At 42.4% G+C, this 16,718-nt stretch overlaps 1 protein-coding gene across 7 annotated transcripts in view; it reads left to right on the forward strand.

The window, feature by feature from the left end:
- The window catches only part of ADCY6 (adenylate cyclase 6), a 218,515-nt gene that overhangs the window by 7,052 nt on the left and 194,745 nt on the right, over positions 1-16,718 (forward strand). For 4 of the 7 annotated variants that reach the window (XM_033938869.1, XM_033938868.1, XM_033938866.1 and 1 more), the window contains exon 3: positions 350-1,223. The exons of the other annotated variants lie outside the window; for them this stretch is intronic. In XM_033938869.1, the coding sequence (XP_033794760.1) occupies positions 351-1,223 (873 nt within the window). In that variant the 5' untranslated portion in view covers position 350. The remainder of the gene's footprint in view (positions 1-349; positions 1,224-16,718) is intronic. 7 annotated transcript variants of the gene reach the window in all.

Here is a 16,718-nt window from a genome sequence, read left to right on the forward strand (position 1 = left end):
TGTGAATATCCTGAAAACCTGACCAACTAGGTGTGTCATGAAGACTGGGTTGAGAACTCCTGCACTAGATTGATTTTTAAGAGTAGTAAAATGGATTGAAGATGACCTCTGTGGTGCACGTATTTTGCAGTTCTCTGATGTCTGGGTCTTTTGGCCCTTGGCTCTTCTGAGATAACCGTGTAAAAATGCTGTGTCCTAATTCAGGCAAGATTTTGCTGGTTCATGATTGGACTTCTAGAGACTTTAGTTGTACTTAGACGGGGAGGGGGGTGGGGGGGAGAACAGCCTGGGAGAGAATAATGGGAGAGGATGCATGCCCTGGTAACTTTATTCCTTCCTACTTTCATAGGATGTCGTGGTTTAGTGGCATCTTGGTACCTAAAGTGGATGAGCGGAAGACAGCGTGGGGGGAGCGCAATGGGAAAAAGAGCAAGCGGAAGGGCACCTCCCTCTGTGGCCCTCGCTACATGAGCTGCTTGCAGGATCCCGAGATGGAGAGGAACAGCCGGACCAACTTCAGCTTGCGCTGCACCTGGCAGGAGGATCATTATGGGAAAAAGGGGCTTGCCGGCAGCTCGGGACCCTGTGGGGAATTGGCTCTAAAATCTGTGGACCTGGGTTTTGAGGATGGAGAGTTGAAAGATGTGAAAATGCTTAGCTCGACCGAGGGGGCCAGTTTGGAAGGAGGCGATCACCTGTCGCTGAGCGAGTGCTGGGCCAGGGTACAGCAGGTGTTCCGCTCCAAGAAGTTCCAGTCGACCAAGCTGGAGCGTCTGTACCAGCGCTATTTCTTTCAGATGAACCAGAGTAGCCTGACCATGTTGATGGGGGTCCTGGTCCTGGTGTGCCTGGTAATGCTGGTGTTCCACTGTGCTCACGGGGAGCTGAAGGTGCCCTATGTCTCGGTGCTGGCTGTTGCCATGGCTCTCTTTGTCTCCCTCATGGTGGTGTGCAACCGCAATGGCTTCCACCAGGATTACATGTGGATTGTCAGCTACTTGGTGATTGCGGTGCTCTATGTGGTGCAGGTGTTGGGGGTGCTGATGGTGGCTCCTCGCAGCGCTTCGGAGGGCATCTGGTGGAGTGTGTTCTTCATCTACATAATCTATACTTTGCTTCCCATTCGGATGAGGGCAGCGGTGCTCAGCGGGATCGTGCTGTCCACGCTACATTTGATCATATCGTGGTGGCTGAATGTGGACGACTCCTTCCTTTGGAAGCAGGTAGGATGAGTGGGACTTTTTTGTGTTAAACTGGTGGATGGGTTTTGTCCCTCCTGCTCCCCAACCCCAGGAATTTTCTGTTTGGGTATGAAGGAGTCCTTGCTGTCTTGTGCTCCCTGATTCTTAGGGCGTGTTGCTGGGACTCGCTAATCATCTGGTCTGACAACTTCAGCTGCCATGTGGGGGTGGCCTGCACGAAAGGTTCCTCGGGATCAGGAAGTAAATGCAGGCTGGATTCCTGCACCACTCCAATTTTAGAAAAGGAAGTGATGCAAGGAGAGGGCTCCACATACTGGTTCTCCTCCCGCCCCTCTACTCTGTGTGTGTGTGTGTGTGCGTGCACTCTGCATGCCATGTTGGATATTGGCAGGGGTGTCGATGTTCTTTTGTGTGTCGCAGTGTGAGAGATCTTTTGTGCTCTGTCTAGCAGTGACTTAACCCAGTGGTGTTTTATGATCAAGTACCAAAGTAATATCATGCCTGGGAAAGCCCAGGGGTGCAGTGTCAGGATCAAGAGACTTGGCTCCTTGGCTTTTGTGCCCTGACTCAGAGCTGTGCAGCACTGAAAAGCTGCAGAGCATCGTTTAAGAAATTTTCTCTTTTTTTCCACATTAATTCACATTTCAAACATGTGCTTATATAAAGCTACACTTTTCATGTAATTTCAGTAGTTTGGAGCATTTTTGCTTGGACCAATACTGTATATTTTTGCAATTTTTTTTTTCATCTTGCTGCTAATGCAGAATACGTTTATGGGGAAGTGATGGTAGCGATATGAGCCATTCTGAAAGAGTTTGAGGTGGCATGCTGCTTTTTGGAGAGTTCAGTAGGGGCTAGAGCTTGGATTCTGTCCCCCTTTAGGGTACCAGCTCTTGGATCTAGTTTTGACACCTAGGGATGTCTCCAGGTTGCCCTCTTCCTGGGAAATGCCAGGAGCCGCCGCTAAGAGTTTGCTGTCTTATTTGATTTATGGGCTTCTAGAGAAATGATTAACCTTTTTCTTGTACCAGGACCTGCAAGTTGCAGCCTGCCTGCTGGGGATGATTGATCAGGGTCAGAGGCTTTGGGACAGAATCTCTCTTCTCCAGGGGATCAGCAGTAGGAAAGAGTGGAGGAGCTGGTTCTTGGTGGGCACTGGTAAGGGGAGAGAAGGAAGGATGAGAAAGTTGTGGGAAGGACTGACGGAGTTCTTTTTACAACCCAGTCTGGGGGTGTTTCCGTTGAGGGGGTGGGGTATTGTCACTTGTTTGGAAACATCACACAGGTGACTCTAAATGAAGGGGCAAGAAAGAGCAGTGGCCGGTGTACTAGAATCCTCCAAGCTAGGAGTGCAGAGGCCAAGAGTGTAGCAAATTTACGCTGGGGTTTACTAAAGAGCTTCTTACCGCAGGCCGGCGAGGTAAATGCTCTGACACTCGTAGGAATTGAATGAGCGCCTGAGCATTTCCCTCTTCGGCCCGCAGTTTTAGTAAAAGGAGCCCTTAGTTATCGTGTGTGTTGCAAGTTGGGATTCACACGCCATTTTATCATTATGACGTGTCGTAAATAAAAAATCACAAGCTTTTGACAAGGTCTGAGCTACTTGCAGGGTTGGAGCTCTTCTGTATTACATTTCCTATGATACTTAGACTGCACCCCTCCTCCTCTCAGAGGGAGAGGAGCTTGGATCTGGCAGGCTTCCTCATTCTGTCTCCCCCCAGGCTGAAGAGGAAAGGATCTCTCTGGAGGAAACCTAGATATTTCCAGAGGGGGAAAAAAAAAATTGTTGCGTGCACACACCCTTCCCTCCCAAAAGAGACTAATGACTTGGTGACTTTGTCATAATTGTATAGAATTTTCTTTTGAAATACGGGATGCCACCTCCTTCCTGAGATGGCTGATTGAGTTATTTTTGCAGGGTGACCGATGTCCTGTGTATATGTGTGGTGGAGTAAAGCATAGTCTTAGGGCTCCTTTTACAAAGGTGCGCTAACGTTTTTAGCGCACGCACCGGATTAGTGTGCGCTAGCCGAAAAACTACCGCCTGCTCAAGAGGAGGCAGTAGCGGCTAGCGCATGCGGCATTTTAGCATGCGCTATTCCATGCATTAAGACCCTAATGCGCCTTCATAAAAGGAGCCCTTAATGCCGGATATGCCTTTGATCTAGTCTTATTTATCCCCATTCAGAAAACAGAAGATCATGTCATCAGGTATAGTTGCTATGTTAACCTGTGTGGGAAAAGTGGTATCATCAGCCAGTGCCTTCATTAACACACTCTTGAGTCACTTGGTCTATACAAGATGGTGGCATCATTAATTGTCCTTGTATATTGTTACTTTTCTTCCCATTGCCTTCAGGCCCTCTTTGGCCTGCTGGAGTCCTCGATCTCCAAAGCAAACTTGTAGTATCTGATAGAGCAGGCAGCAGCCAAATGGGTGCTGTGAGCTTTAGAGGGCAGGAGTGTGCTTGCTGGGGAACGGAGGTACTTCAAACTCCCATATTAATGTTACATAATTAAACGTAGAGGCTAAGGCCATGAAGGAATTCTGTGTGTGATTCAGAGACCTCTTGCTGCTGTGGATATGAGAGTTTTCATGGTTTGGGGATTCTGTGGCCTAATAAAGAAAACCACCACACAATAATATCGATATAGAAATGGCATTTGTTGCTTATTTTATGCTAAAATTGATGTAATGTGGATTGTTGTAATTTTCTCTGCGATTTAAAAAAACAAACAACCCCCAAAACACAATTATATTTTTTTTAAAAATGTAGAGGTCTAGGGGCTCATAATCAAAACAGAAAAACGTCTAAAAATCAGCACTTGGACGATCAGCGAGATAAGTTGTCCAAGTTCCGGTAATCGAACTGGGTTTTAGACGTATTTAAAAATGACCTAGGCCCTCACAGTGCTGCTGAACGACTAGAGCTAAAAGGGGCATCTCAAGAGGAGTGTCGAGGGCGGGACGTGGGCCGTCCTAAACTTACAGCCTGTTTTACAAAGCAGTGCTAGTGGCTGCCGTGCGGCAACAGCCCCGAAGCCCTTTAAATCTCTATGGGCTTCAGGGCCGTTACTGCGCAGCAGCCACTAGCGTAGATTTGTAAAACAGGCCCTTAGTCGTATTGCATGTATAACCGAAAGTTTTATAACACTGCCTAGATGGAACCTGGACGTTGTGACTTAGGCCATCTAAAACCAGGTCTAAATCCACAGAAGGTATCCAAAGGGACCAGATAACCACTGCAGAAACAAAGTGCAGATCCCCACACACTGCCCCAGTGATCACTGACACCCCCCCCCACCTCCATAAAAATCATAATAATAACTTTACATATCTGCCTCCAGAACATCAGCACCTGGCAGCCAGGCATAGGAGAGCCTAGTAGAGCTGCACAGAGGTGGCTTAAGTGGTCTTGGGGATGGGTTAGTGAACCATGGAGAGGAGGACCCAGGCCATAAGCCACTCTAATCACTGCATTCATGGTGAAATATGTGCACCCCCAAAATCCCCCTAACTCTTTTGTACTGCCATATAAGTGGCTCCTGCAGCCATAAGGGCTATTAGGGTGGTAGATAGGTGGGTCTAGTAGATTCTGGGGTGTTTTAGGGGGCTCACCATGACCTATAAGGGAGCTGTAGTGAGATGTTTATGTGAGACCCTTTTTGTGAAGTTCACAGAAGTGCCCTATAAGGTACCCCACTACTCTGGTGCCATGTCTGGGTGTCCAGTCCATCACTTTTCTGGCCCCTCCTGCGCCCAAAAGGTATTTTTCTAGGCATTTGTGACGAATAAATTTTTGGACGAAAATTGGATATAAAGAAAGATGACTTGGCGGTCTGGGCCAGGGGTAGACGATTCCGGTCCTCGAGAGCCAGGTCAGGTTTTCAGGATATCCACAATGAATATGTATGAGATGGATTTGCATGCACTGCCTCCTTGAGATGCAAATTTATCTCATGCATATTTATTGTGGAGATCCTAAAAACCTGACCTGGCTCTGGCTCTCGAGGACCGGAATTGCCTACCACTGGTCTGGGCGATCAGACAGCTGGATATATAGTTGGACGATTTTCGGAAAAAAAAAAAAATATTGGATGTATTTTTTTTGAAAATGGATCTTTTCCCATGTCCAACTTTGGGCGACTTGTGACTTAGGCCCAAAGCGGACTTGGACGTTTCTTTTGATTTTGCCCCTCTAAGGTACTAGTGTACCTTTTTGGGAGTTTAAAAAGTGTTGTGTTAGCGGGTGCAACACATTTGTTTGCTTAGGGCCTACTAAAGGATAGGTCCTGTCCCGCTTCCTATGGAAGGCTGGTTAGTACAAAATTCTAGAACTGTTGTGAAAAAGGGAGAGTGCGTAGGTCTGGGTAATTTAGAAGCATGAAACTTCGTATCTTTCCCTGAGGTGTTTGTGAAAAGATGTGTTTCTATTCAGTCAGTATAAGAATTATTCAAGGAAGAGTATCTATTTTTTAATTTATTTTATTAGGTATTTATATACCTCTCATCAAGGTTATCCTTCACATGTTTTCTGTGATTGTTTTGGGAAAAATGCGCAGGTGTGAGCTGGAAGGAGGGAGATATGCTGTGACTTTTTGCAGGAACAGGGCATTTGTATGCTACTTGCCATTAATTTGTGTGGGGTAGGCCTGGCATCTATTGCAGAAGGACCTGAATCAAATTTCTCGGTTGGTCAGGAAAGCTGCACTGGCATCAGTTGCAGCTCCTACCCTCTGTATTTTTACAATCCCCAGGTATATAAATTAACAAAAAAATGTAAAGTTCTAAATTAATTTAGCTACCCAATTATGACTATTAGATGTTTGAATTGGACAGACTTAAAAACATAGATTTTTTTTTTTAGCATTATCCAAACCCTTAATATTCCATCTTATTCCACGACAAGAGTTCTGCTATAGAAAATACACGGGATTATATCTCCGACAATTGGTTTCATCATAGCGAAAGAATAGATGATGATGTTTGAAACTAACTTTAAAAACTTTCCCTGCTGATGTTTGTGTAAAACCTCCTTAGAATAGTTTGGGACAGTACCATAAAGTATCTGTGTATAATCACTAGTAACTCAAACTGCCTCCTAAATACTCTGGAAAGTTGCTGAAAACCCATTAACTATGACAGGTTTATGTTGGCTCCCACTAAGAGGCCAGAGTTAGGGTCCATATTTATACATCTTCTGAAGGGAGTTGTGGCTTGAGGCCTCGGGCCTAAGACTGGCAGGTAAAACTGGGAAGAACATAACATAAGAATTGCCATACCGGGACAGACCGAAGGTCCATCAAGCCCAGTATCCTGTTTCCAACAGTGGCCAACCTAGGCCCCAAGTACCTAGCTAGATCCCAAGTAATAAAATAGATTTTATGCTGCTTATTCTGAGAATAAGCAGTGGATTTCACCAAGCCATTTCAGTAGTGGCTTACGGACTTCCATTTTAGGAATTTATCAAAACATTTTTTAAACCCCGCTAAGCTAACTGATTTCACCACATTCTCCGGCAACAGGAGGAAATGCCTTCTTTACATCCCATAGCATCATAGTGGTGGCGACAGCCAGCAGAGGTACTAAGTACCATATGTTTGACTTGATTTGGAAGCTGAAAGGGCCAGGAGGGTAAATAAATAAAGGTAATTTACTAGGGAACCCTGTCTGGCAGTAGGTTGTTGGAGTTTGATTCTTTGTTTTGGCTAGAATAGATTGTGAAGATGGTCTCATGGTAGGGGGCAGTGCTCTTACAGTTATGGGGCTGAAAACTGGAGGATCCCCAGTAGGAAGACAGCTCCTGTTTGCTGGGATCAGGTTGTCCTTTTCAGCTAAGGAAAATGCTGCCAAACATGCCTCAGGCCTAAAATGAAGTTTTTGTTTTCTTCCAAACAGATGGAGCAGTTTAGTGAACAAGCTAAAAATAGCCAGTTTTGCTGCTGGAGTTGGGCTGAGAGAGGTGCAGGGCTGCCTCAGAATTCGAGTTAGTATAGTTCATGTGATATCTTTGCTTGGTCTGCACTCCACAGCCTCTACTGTGGGAGGGAAAGAGGCCTGGCTTGAGAGAATACAGTTGGTCTCTGAAAACAGGAGACTGGAAATCCATTGTACAATATGTTGTACTTGGGATGTGAGATTTTCCTGGAGGAGGAGGCAAAAGATCACCTTTACATTGATATCTTGGTGCCAATATGACTCGAAGGAAGGAAGTGGGCTGCTGAAGGTGAAGCTGTATACTTATCCCAATGTACAAAAGAGCGGGAATGAGGCATGAGGGACTTAACTGATCACAGAAGAACTAGAATAGAGAATGACACGGGGACAAAGTTTTTCCCATCGCTGCAGGAACTCAATTTCCCTTTCCTGTCCCCACCCTATATGTATGTTTATATGTTTATCTCTCTCTATCTATATAGATATATAGAGAGATAAACACACATAATATATATATATATATATATTTAAATTTAAAATCATGATGCTGGCACGTAGAGCATTATTTGAGTTACAACCATTATATCTCTAATCTAGTGTTATTTTACACACCTAGTCGCTCATTGAGATCTTTAAATGGCAATAGAGTAGCTGTTCCCCATATCGCAAAGGCTCACCTTGCCTCAACCAGAAATGGTGCATTTTTCTACTTGGTTCCAATATTGTGGAACAATTTACCAGTAGAGTTAAGGAAGGAAGAATCATTTCAAAATTTTAAGAGACATCTAAAAGCAGATTTTTTTCAAATGGCTCTCCTGAATTGAATAATGGAATGGGGACCGCAATCTGCCTTTATTTGTATTGTACTGATTCGTGTTGATTTGGATTTATTTATTTCATATAACAGTTTTAGAAATGTTAATTTTTTTGTTTTCAAGCTCTGCCAGTGGCAGATCTGTGAAGTGTGCTGTGCCAGGAGTTGTATTAAGACCTGCACTAAAATATGACTGTTTGCTATCAGGCCACTTCAGAGACTTTTCTATGTCTTAAATTTGTTTTATTTAATTTTTAATCTTCTTTCATTATTTCTATTTTCTATCTCTTTGATTTTTGATCTTGGAAATGTATTATATGTTGTTATTACATATTTTTAGTTTATCAGGTACTTTAGCTAGATTGTGAGCCTTCGGGACAGATAGGGTAGTTTTTCTCAAGTACCTAATTTCATTTTAGTTTGATACATTATATATATATATATATATATATATATATATATATATATATATATATATATATATATATATATACTAGCTGATGCCCCGGCGTTGCACGGGTATTTAATTATAGCAATAACACTGTAAATGGATTCAAATAAAGATACTTTATAGTGGTGAATGAAATTATTTTTTTACAGCTTAATAAAAAGTACAATATTCAAATTATAATGTGAAATATTTGACAAAATGAATACAATACAACTAACGCAAAATGTGATTATAAACAACAATTTTAGTTTCACCTCCTGGAGCAAGAACATATAAATTCTTGGGTGAACCCACCCTTGAGCAAGCAACATAGAGTTGTGGGCTGCGAGACCCCCAGAACATATCACCCCAGGTAGTGAGGGATCTGCATACCAAGTTTCGTTCAAATCGGTCAAGCCGTTTTTGCGTGATCGCGGCACATACACACATACATACTTCCGATTTTATATATATATATATATATAGATAGTGTGTGTTTATCTCTCTATATATCTATATAGATAGAGAGAGATAAACATACAAAAATATATAGAGATTTATTTCAAACCTTGGTTTGCGAGCATAATTCATTCCGGAAGCATGCTTGTAATACAAAGCACTCGTATATCAAAGCAAATTTCCCCATAGGAAATAATAGAAACTCAGCCGATTCGTTCTACAACCCCAAAACTTTAATACAAAATAGTATACTTTGCATTCCTTATATGCATACTTATATAGTACACTTGAACTGCGGATGAATTGGGCATGATGCTTTTATTACATTCAGCCGCGCTAAGTGTGAGATGTGTGTATGTTGTGTGCACCTGAACTAACACTTATTTTTTTCAGTATGTATATCTTTATATTTTTGTATGTTCATCTCTCTCTATCTATATAGAGATATAAACACACACACAGCAAGACGAGCAAAACATTTTATTAAATTTTAACTCGATAAACAAGTGTTGTCTTGCAGTATGAACATGTATACATACGTGCGTCCCATCAAGTACACATGATATACACGCATCACTGAGCGCGGCTGAATGTAATACAAGCACCCGCAGTTTCCTCTTTCTCCTCTACATGCAGCTCTGTTGTAATGAGCTGGGATCTAGTGCTATGAATCTTGATTTGTAATAACCTGTGGATTTTAATTTCCTGCAGCATGCACTGGAGCTCCTTTCAGAACCCTACCATCGTGGTCCCCAATTCTGCTTACTAGGTGTCTCCTTAGAGTAGCTAGGGCTATCTGCTCCACCTCTTAGGGTAGCGAATGCAAGTATCGATAGAGTGGATTGAATGTTATGGAATGAGATAAGGGTAGTAGAGTCTACAGCCGGTTGCGTAATAGTTGCTAGTGCAAGAACTTTTCTCAGGGGAGAGACTGGTAATGTGGCCTCTGTGTTGTCTGCACATATCTTGAGCTGGTTTCTATACTGGAAGAAGAGTTGTTCCCGCCACACATGTGCATTGCGTCGGATGCAGGCTTGTCTGCAGTGGATGTCTCAGGATTTCTTTGCATAGCCTGAAATACCTGTCAGGTTGTCTGCATACTTTCCATGCTGTTCCAGAGCAGTGTGCATTTCCCATTGCTTTGTACTGCTCTGTCCTAGCAGTATTCTAGATGACTTGACTTATCCATTGATTGTTGCAGGATCTGGACATGTTTTGGCTTCACAGAAAGTCTCCTGTTCTGCTCCCTCTGAAGATCTGGTGAATCATGAACATCACCTTGTTTAACTGGATTCCCCTACCACACTGTCGCCATCTTCTTGCTTTTATACGGTGCATATTTAAGCTATGGTGTCTAAAATCAAGCGAGGTCCTTAAAAGGACTCCGTCAGATGTGATCCATTTACCTGCCATAAGGTGTACTGTGCTGGGTTAGCTCAATGGTCCATTCAACCCAGTATCTTGTCTTTGGTGGCTAATCTAAGTGACAAGCACCCAGAGGGAACCCAAAGAGTAGAACATAAGAATAACCTTACTGGGTCAGACTAATAGTCGATCGAGCCCAGTAGCCCGTTCTCACGGTGGCCAATTCAGGTCACTAGTACCTGGCCAAAACCCAAGGTGTAGCAGTATTCCATGCTACCGATCCAGGGCAAGCAGTGGCTTTCCAAGTTTCCTTGGCTAATAGTGATTTGTAGACTTTTCTTCTAGGAATTGATCTAAAGCCAGGTTTTCTAAATGCTTTGACCATGTCCTTCAGCAGCAAACTTCACAGTTTGGGTTGTGAAATGATATGTTACTTTAATCAGGTTTTCTATTCCGCCTTTACTTATTCAGTTCAAGGTCGGATTACATTACAAGAGGTTGGGTCAGTTACCCAGGAAGTTACATTGTCTATTTTGACTGTTTTCTCAGATTTGCATGAAATTTGCCACCTGTTGATTTTAGGAGTGTCTCTAATCTTGAAAAGAATGAGTAACTACTGTATTTTTTTACTTACCTGTTCCATCCCGCAGCCATCTCTTCTTCAACCTTAAGAGCCCTGATATTCAATTTTTAAAAACTTTATGGACGTTTTTATTGTAAGCCAGGGTCAATACATTAATGCAAAAAAAAAAAAAACCCAGACAGATAGCAACCAGAAAAGCATATAACAATATCAACACATCAATGTCAAGTCATCCTGGGTTAAACAAGATCCCAAATGATATCACTTGAGATACTTCCAGAATTTTTGTAGTAATTACAAAAACAAAAACCATAGAAACCCCCATCCCACCCTCCCCTACAATTATACACTATAGAATGTAAGTGGTGCACATCATCAAGGACGGTGTGCCAGTAAAAAGGGGGTTCAACTCGATTCCCACTTGGAATAGGTGTGGTGACAGAGCGCAACGAAACGCTCCATATCACAGATGAACCAGAGTTTTGTAATCCAAAAGGTTAAAGATGTTATTTCGCATCTCTTCCATTGTTTAGCCAAGTTCAGCCGGGCCCCATGACAACCAATGACTGTTTGCAAATTAAGCCAGGTGCTGTTGTTCCAAACAGAAAGATTGCAAGGTGTCGCCGAAGAGGCCATCCTATCCAACTCTGCCCTGATATCCTTTTCTTAAAGAAGGAGGTATTCTTCCCTTTCTACGAACTTTTCCTACTTCTTTTACATCTCTTTTTGATATGGGACAACCAGAAATGCACACCCAACTAAAGGTGCCTTTGCAGTATGAATCTACACCTCCCCCTCCATATTCGCGGGTTCAGAAATCACGACCTCAGTGTATTCATGGTTTTCGTCTGGGTGACCCACCCCCACCTCCCAGACCTCTCTATTTACTTGCATTTTAAAACCTGGAGGTCTAGCAGTGAAGCGGGGCAGGAGCGATCTTCCTATGCACCTGCCTTGTGCAGAACTGGGAACAAAAATGACTGCCATAAGTTCCCATGGTCTCACGGGAACTTACGGCAGCCATTTTTTTTCCTGGCTCTGTACGGGGCAGGAGCGTAGGAAGATTGCTCCTGCCCCGCTTCACCGCTAGACCACAAGGCTTTAAAAAGTAAGTACAGTGGACAGGTCCGGGAGGGAGGCGGGGGTAGGTCAGAGTCGGCCCTAAAGTTATTTGCGATTTTTCCATATTTGTAGGCCGGCTCTGTCCCTAGCCCCTACGAATATGAAGGGAGAAGTGTATAGAGAAACATTCTACTGTTCTCAACTTTGTCATTCCTTCTCTAATAATCCCTGACCCAGTATGACTATTCTTATGTTCCTTTGTCCTAACATCCTATTTTTCACCACTGCTATGGATTTCCACCAAGTTGTCTGTGATGACCCCCAAGATCATTTTTTGGATGGCAGCTCTTAACATGGAACCCAGCACTGTGTAACTAAAGTTAACGTATTTCCCTGTGCGCATCACTTTGCGTTTGTTAAGATATGAATTTCATCTGCCAATTAGATTGCCAGTTGTCCAGTCTCGGGAATATCAATTCAGTGGACAGACCAAAATCACAAGCAATACAGTCTCGGAAGGTTAAAATTAAACACACTAGTATTTACTTCAGTGTTTCACACACTTTTTTTTTTTTTTGAAAGAAATGACAGAATGGAAAAAGAAGTGGAAAAAAGCAAGACTATCGATGTGCAAACGCACTGCTAAATCTTGTAAATCTTATGCACTGATCTTTGTTGCAGGACGTCCACGTGTTGGACTAGATTTCAAAATTGGGGATCCAGGAATGTTCTGATCCAATAGGACCACACCAAGGAGCAGCTGGAGTTATAGATGCTGGTTTCCGATGAGCAACACGCTGATTGCTGTAATCGGCAGCAAGTCTTCCAAAAACAGCACATACATTGCAAACTATTCAAACAGTTTACTGTACACAGCAAGAGAAGGGTTACTAAGGTACCAAAACAAGGAGATCAAAAGGGCTTTGGCTGTGTTCTTCATTCAGTACAAGCAAACGGCTGTAACTCTAGCTGCTCCTTTTTCTATTCTCACTTGTTTTCCTTTCCATACACTAAGGGCTCCTTTTACGAAGGTGAATTAGCGGTTTAACGTGCGTAATACCACGCGCTAAACCGCCGGACGCGCTAGCCCCGCTACCGCCTCCTTTTAAGCAGGCGGTAGTTTTTGGCCAGCGAGGGGATTAGCACATGATTGAAAAGTCGCGCACGTTAATCCCGCTAGCGCGCCTTTGTAAAAGGAGCCCTAAGAAAAGCTTGATATGAATTTAATTTTGCTTAATTTTGACTCTCTGGGATTTGTATTGCTTGTCAGTTTTCCAGTCTGGCAAGGTCCTTCTGAATTTCTTCGGTCTGCTCATGTTTTAACAAATCTAATTTATTTATTTATTTATTTTTTTACAATGTAACTCTGATATTACAAGAAAAACAGAAGCTGATCTCCCCAACAGATAAGTTATCAAGCATTTTTAAAATTTCTCTTCTTCCCCTCCTCCCCTTCTTCTTTCATCAAGCTATTTCCAAATCCATCCCTTAACCCTTTCAGGACCATAAGGATCGTAGGCCAATTTTTGTGGTTTTGACGACATTTTTATGGTAAAAAGGGCTTGCAGATGCCAAAAAATTGATTTTTTTTTGTGAAATATCATTATTTTTTTTAAAAAAAATCAAACTTCTGGCTTATGGACAGTGTGGCAAGTGAATCTTCTCGTCAATCTGGCAACGACGCTAATGAATGAATGTCGGAACCAGTTTGTTTACATAAAGGCAGTATCATATGGAATCCGTACATATCAAATTTAGAACTGTAGACTATCCCAATCAAAATTTATAGGATTTTAAAGTTATGGGACAAATATGTCCCTTGGTCCTGAAAGGGTTAACAACTCTGGAACAACCTTTCCTCCCCTCTACGAAACATGAGCTCTCTCCAACTTTTCCGCAAACATCTGAAGACCTGGCTATTCTCTAAAATCTGACACTCTTCCATCTCTGGCATCCAAGCCTTCAAAAAACTCTTCATACTTGGTCCTCTAACCTTCATTTCTCTCCTCCTCCTGTAAACCTCTACCTTCCATTGTAGTTCCTTTCTATCCCATCTCCTGCAAACCGTGCCGAGCTCTACGAACGTGGAGATGATGCGGTATACAAACCTAAGGTTTAGTTTAGTTTAGTTTTTTTTACGAAGGCGCATTAGCGATTTAACGCGCATAATAGGGTGCGCTAAACCGCCGGCCGCGCTAGCCGCTACCGCCTCCTCTTAAGCAGGCGGTAGTTTTTTGGCTAGCGCGGGGGTTAGTGTGTGATGAAAAGTTGCGTGCATTAAACCCGCTAACGCGCCTTCGTAAAAGGAACCCTAATTTTGTATCCTCTCCTCACTCCATGTACAGATGCCTGGGGTACTCTACCTCTTGTCAATGGAAACACTTTTTGTAGTTGATCTTTGCATTTAAAAAGAATAGTTTTTGTTCATGAGGGTGGTTTGAAAAAAAAAATAGTTAAATTATTATTTTTTTTTTTCAAAAAACCAGTTAGATTTCTCACGTTAGTCTCAGTCACAACCTGTACACTTACCCCCGTTCTTTATGAACGCATAGCTCGGGTTTTAGCGCCAGCAGTGGCAGTAACAGCTCCAGCGCTCATAGAAGTCCTATGAGCGTTGGAGCAGTAACCGATGCTATCGGCGCTAAAACCCAAGCTGTGCGTTCTTAAAGGAGGGGATTAGTCAAGTGGGTGTCCAGCTTTTCCATCCTGTCAGAAAAATAGAGCTGTTACGTTCTACATATAGCGTTGTACTATGGACGCACTCATGGCAGTGGTGACTAAAAGGACTACTCTCCCAGTGGAAGGTGGCATTGCATTGATGGATGTTCAGGGCAGGAAACTGGAGGCCATCTCTAAGCTTCCCTTTGAGATGGCAGTGTTGTCCCTCCAGGTGGTTATCTGCAGTTCATATGCGGAAAGAGCATGCCTTGGTTGGGTTCAACTGCAGAGATATTGCTATGGGCAGTGCTGAGAAGAGAGAGAAACTTGGACTATCTCCAATCGAGAGATATTTAACCCCCTCCACCTATCCAGGATAATAAAAGTGGATGTCATTAAGGGCCCATAGTTTTAACGTGCGTGTCCACTCGTCTATAGGGGTATTTCTCCTCAAGGTGCCTAGTTACAAATATATATACATACTGCATATCCACAAGCTCCCTAGCTAGGCACCTCAGGGAGAAATACCCCTATAGATTTGTGTATCAAATTAGGATAAAACTAGTACTGAAACCAGAAAACTGTATATTAATATTAGACCCTACTATGTATTACGTTAGGATAACAAATTGTTACGTAAACTTGATTGAAATTATGTATGTTAAACCTGTAACCCGTTCTGAGCTCTTTGGGGACAACGGGATAGAAAATGAATAAAATATATATAAATTCAGAGACCACTAAATTCTCCCAAGTCTACTATGCGTACACCACAAAAAACCTCTCGGGTCATTAAAATATCTGCAAGACATTTTTCCTTTTTGGTTCAGGCTACAGTTCTACCTTGTTTGGATCATTGCAGTGGTCTTTTCTTTTGTCATCTTGGTTAATTTTTAGATTGCAAGTTTTACAAAATACAGCAGCGAAGATGTTTTTTGATTTTAAAAAAAGTTTTGATCACGCTACTCCTGCCTTGGTTGCCTGTGAAGCTCATATTACTTAAATTAGCTTGCAAGTGTTTGCAGGTACATGTCTAGAATATTTGTTTACTCTATTTTCTTTCCCATTGTTTCCTACTTCTTTTTTAAATTTTTTTTAACTTTATTTAGTTTTTAATGCCAACAAAAAGTGCAATACAATTTATATACAAATAATGATAATCAAGCACTTATAATCAATCAGTATCTATACAAAAAATAAAAATTCCCTCCTCCCATCCATCATTACCATCAGGAATAATACCAAAACAAAAGATATACCCCCCTCCTGCTCCCACCCCCCCTGGATGGAAAATAAAGATAAAGGACAACTATAGCAAATCTACAAAATACATCAATGGACCCCAAACTAATTTGAATATCTTATTATGCCCCAGCATGTCAGCATTCATTTTCTCATATTTATAAGTTAAACATAAGCTCGCCCACCAGAAAGGAAAACTAAGGCGATCCCAATTCTTCCAAATGCGAGTAATCATTTGCATGGCTATCCCGGTCATAATAAGGAAAGCCGGCATTTATAGCGGTCCATGGGGGCTTAATATGCAATAATGTTCCGCATATAACTACCTCATACGTCAATGGAATTGATGCCTCCAATATGGTATTAATCTGTCCCCATATTGACTTCCAAAAGTTAAGTACACTGCACAACAAAGTTTTTGCTTCCTGAACACTGCTGGGTGTTTCTTATAGAATTTTGGGTGCTGATCATGAATATTACATCAAAAATTACCCATCACGTACCATTTCAGAGAAATCTTCAATTTTGTCGTGATTTTTTCTTATATTTGGATGCAAACAATTTTTTCTCCCATAAGTGTCTTATCAACAACGGTTTGTGCCGCCTGGGTATGTCCATGCATAAATCTAGCCAGGTTGGAAGCTGTTTTATGGAAGATGACATCCTGGGCATGTCTGGGCAGGTCTGAACGAGCTTGCGCTGTCTCACCATGCTATAATGGTGGCTTCCATACACCGATCCTGCTCATTTGGTTAATATAGATAGTCCGTGTGTGTATATAGTATCAGTATAGTAAAGTATAGTAGTATAGTAGCTGTAGCAATATAACAGTAAGTAAGCTTGATGCTATAGACGTTTTGGTGTCGGGCAATATGTCTCGTCGGTGTCGTAACAGCCGCGACACATTCTGCTATATCTGTGGGGAATATACACTTACGCCTCAGAGACGTTCGATGACTGCCCTT

Source organism: Geotrypetes seraphini, chromosome 3, assembly GCF_902459505.1.
Source record: "Geotrypetes seraphini chromosome 3, aGeoSer1.1, whole genome shotgun sequence".
In the NCBI taxonomy this organism is placed as follows: domain Eukaryota; kingdom Metazoa; phylum Chordata; class Amphibia; order Gymnophiona; family Dermophiidae; genus Geotrypetes; species Geotrypetes seraphini.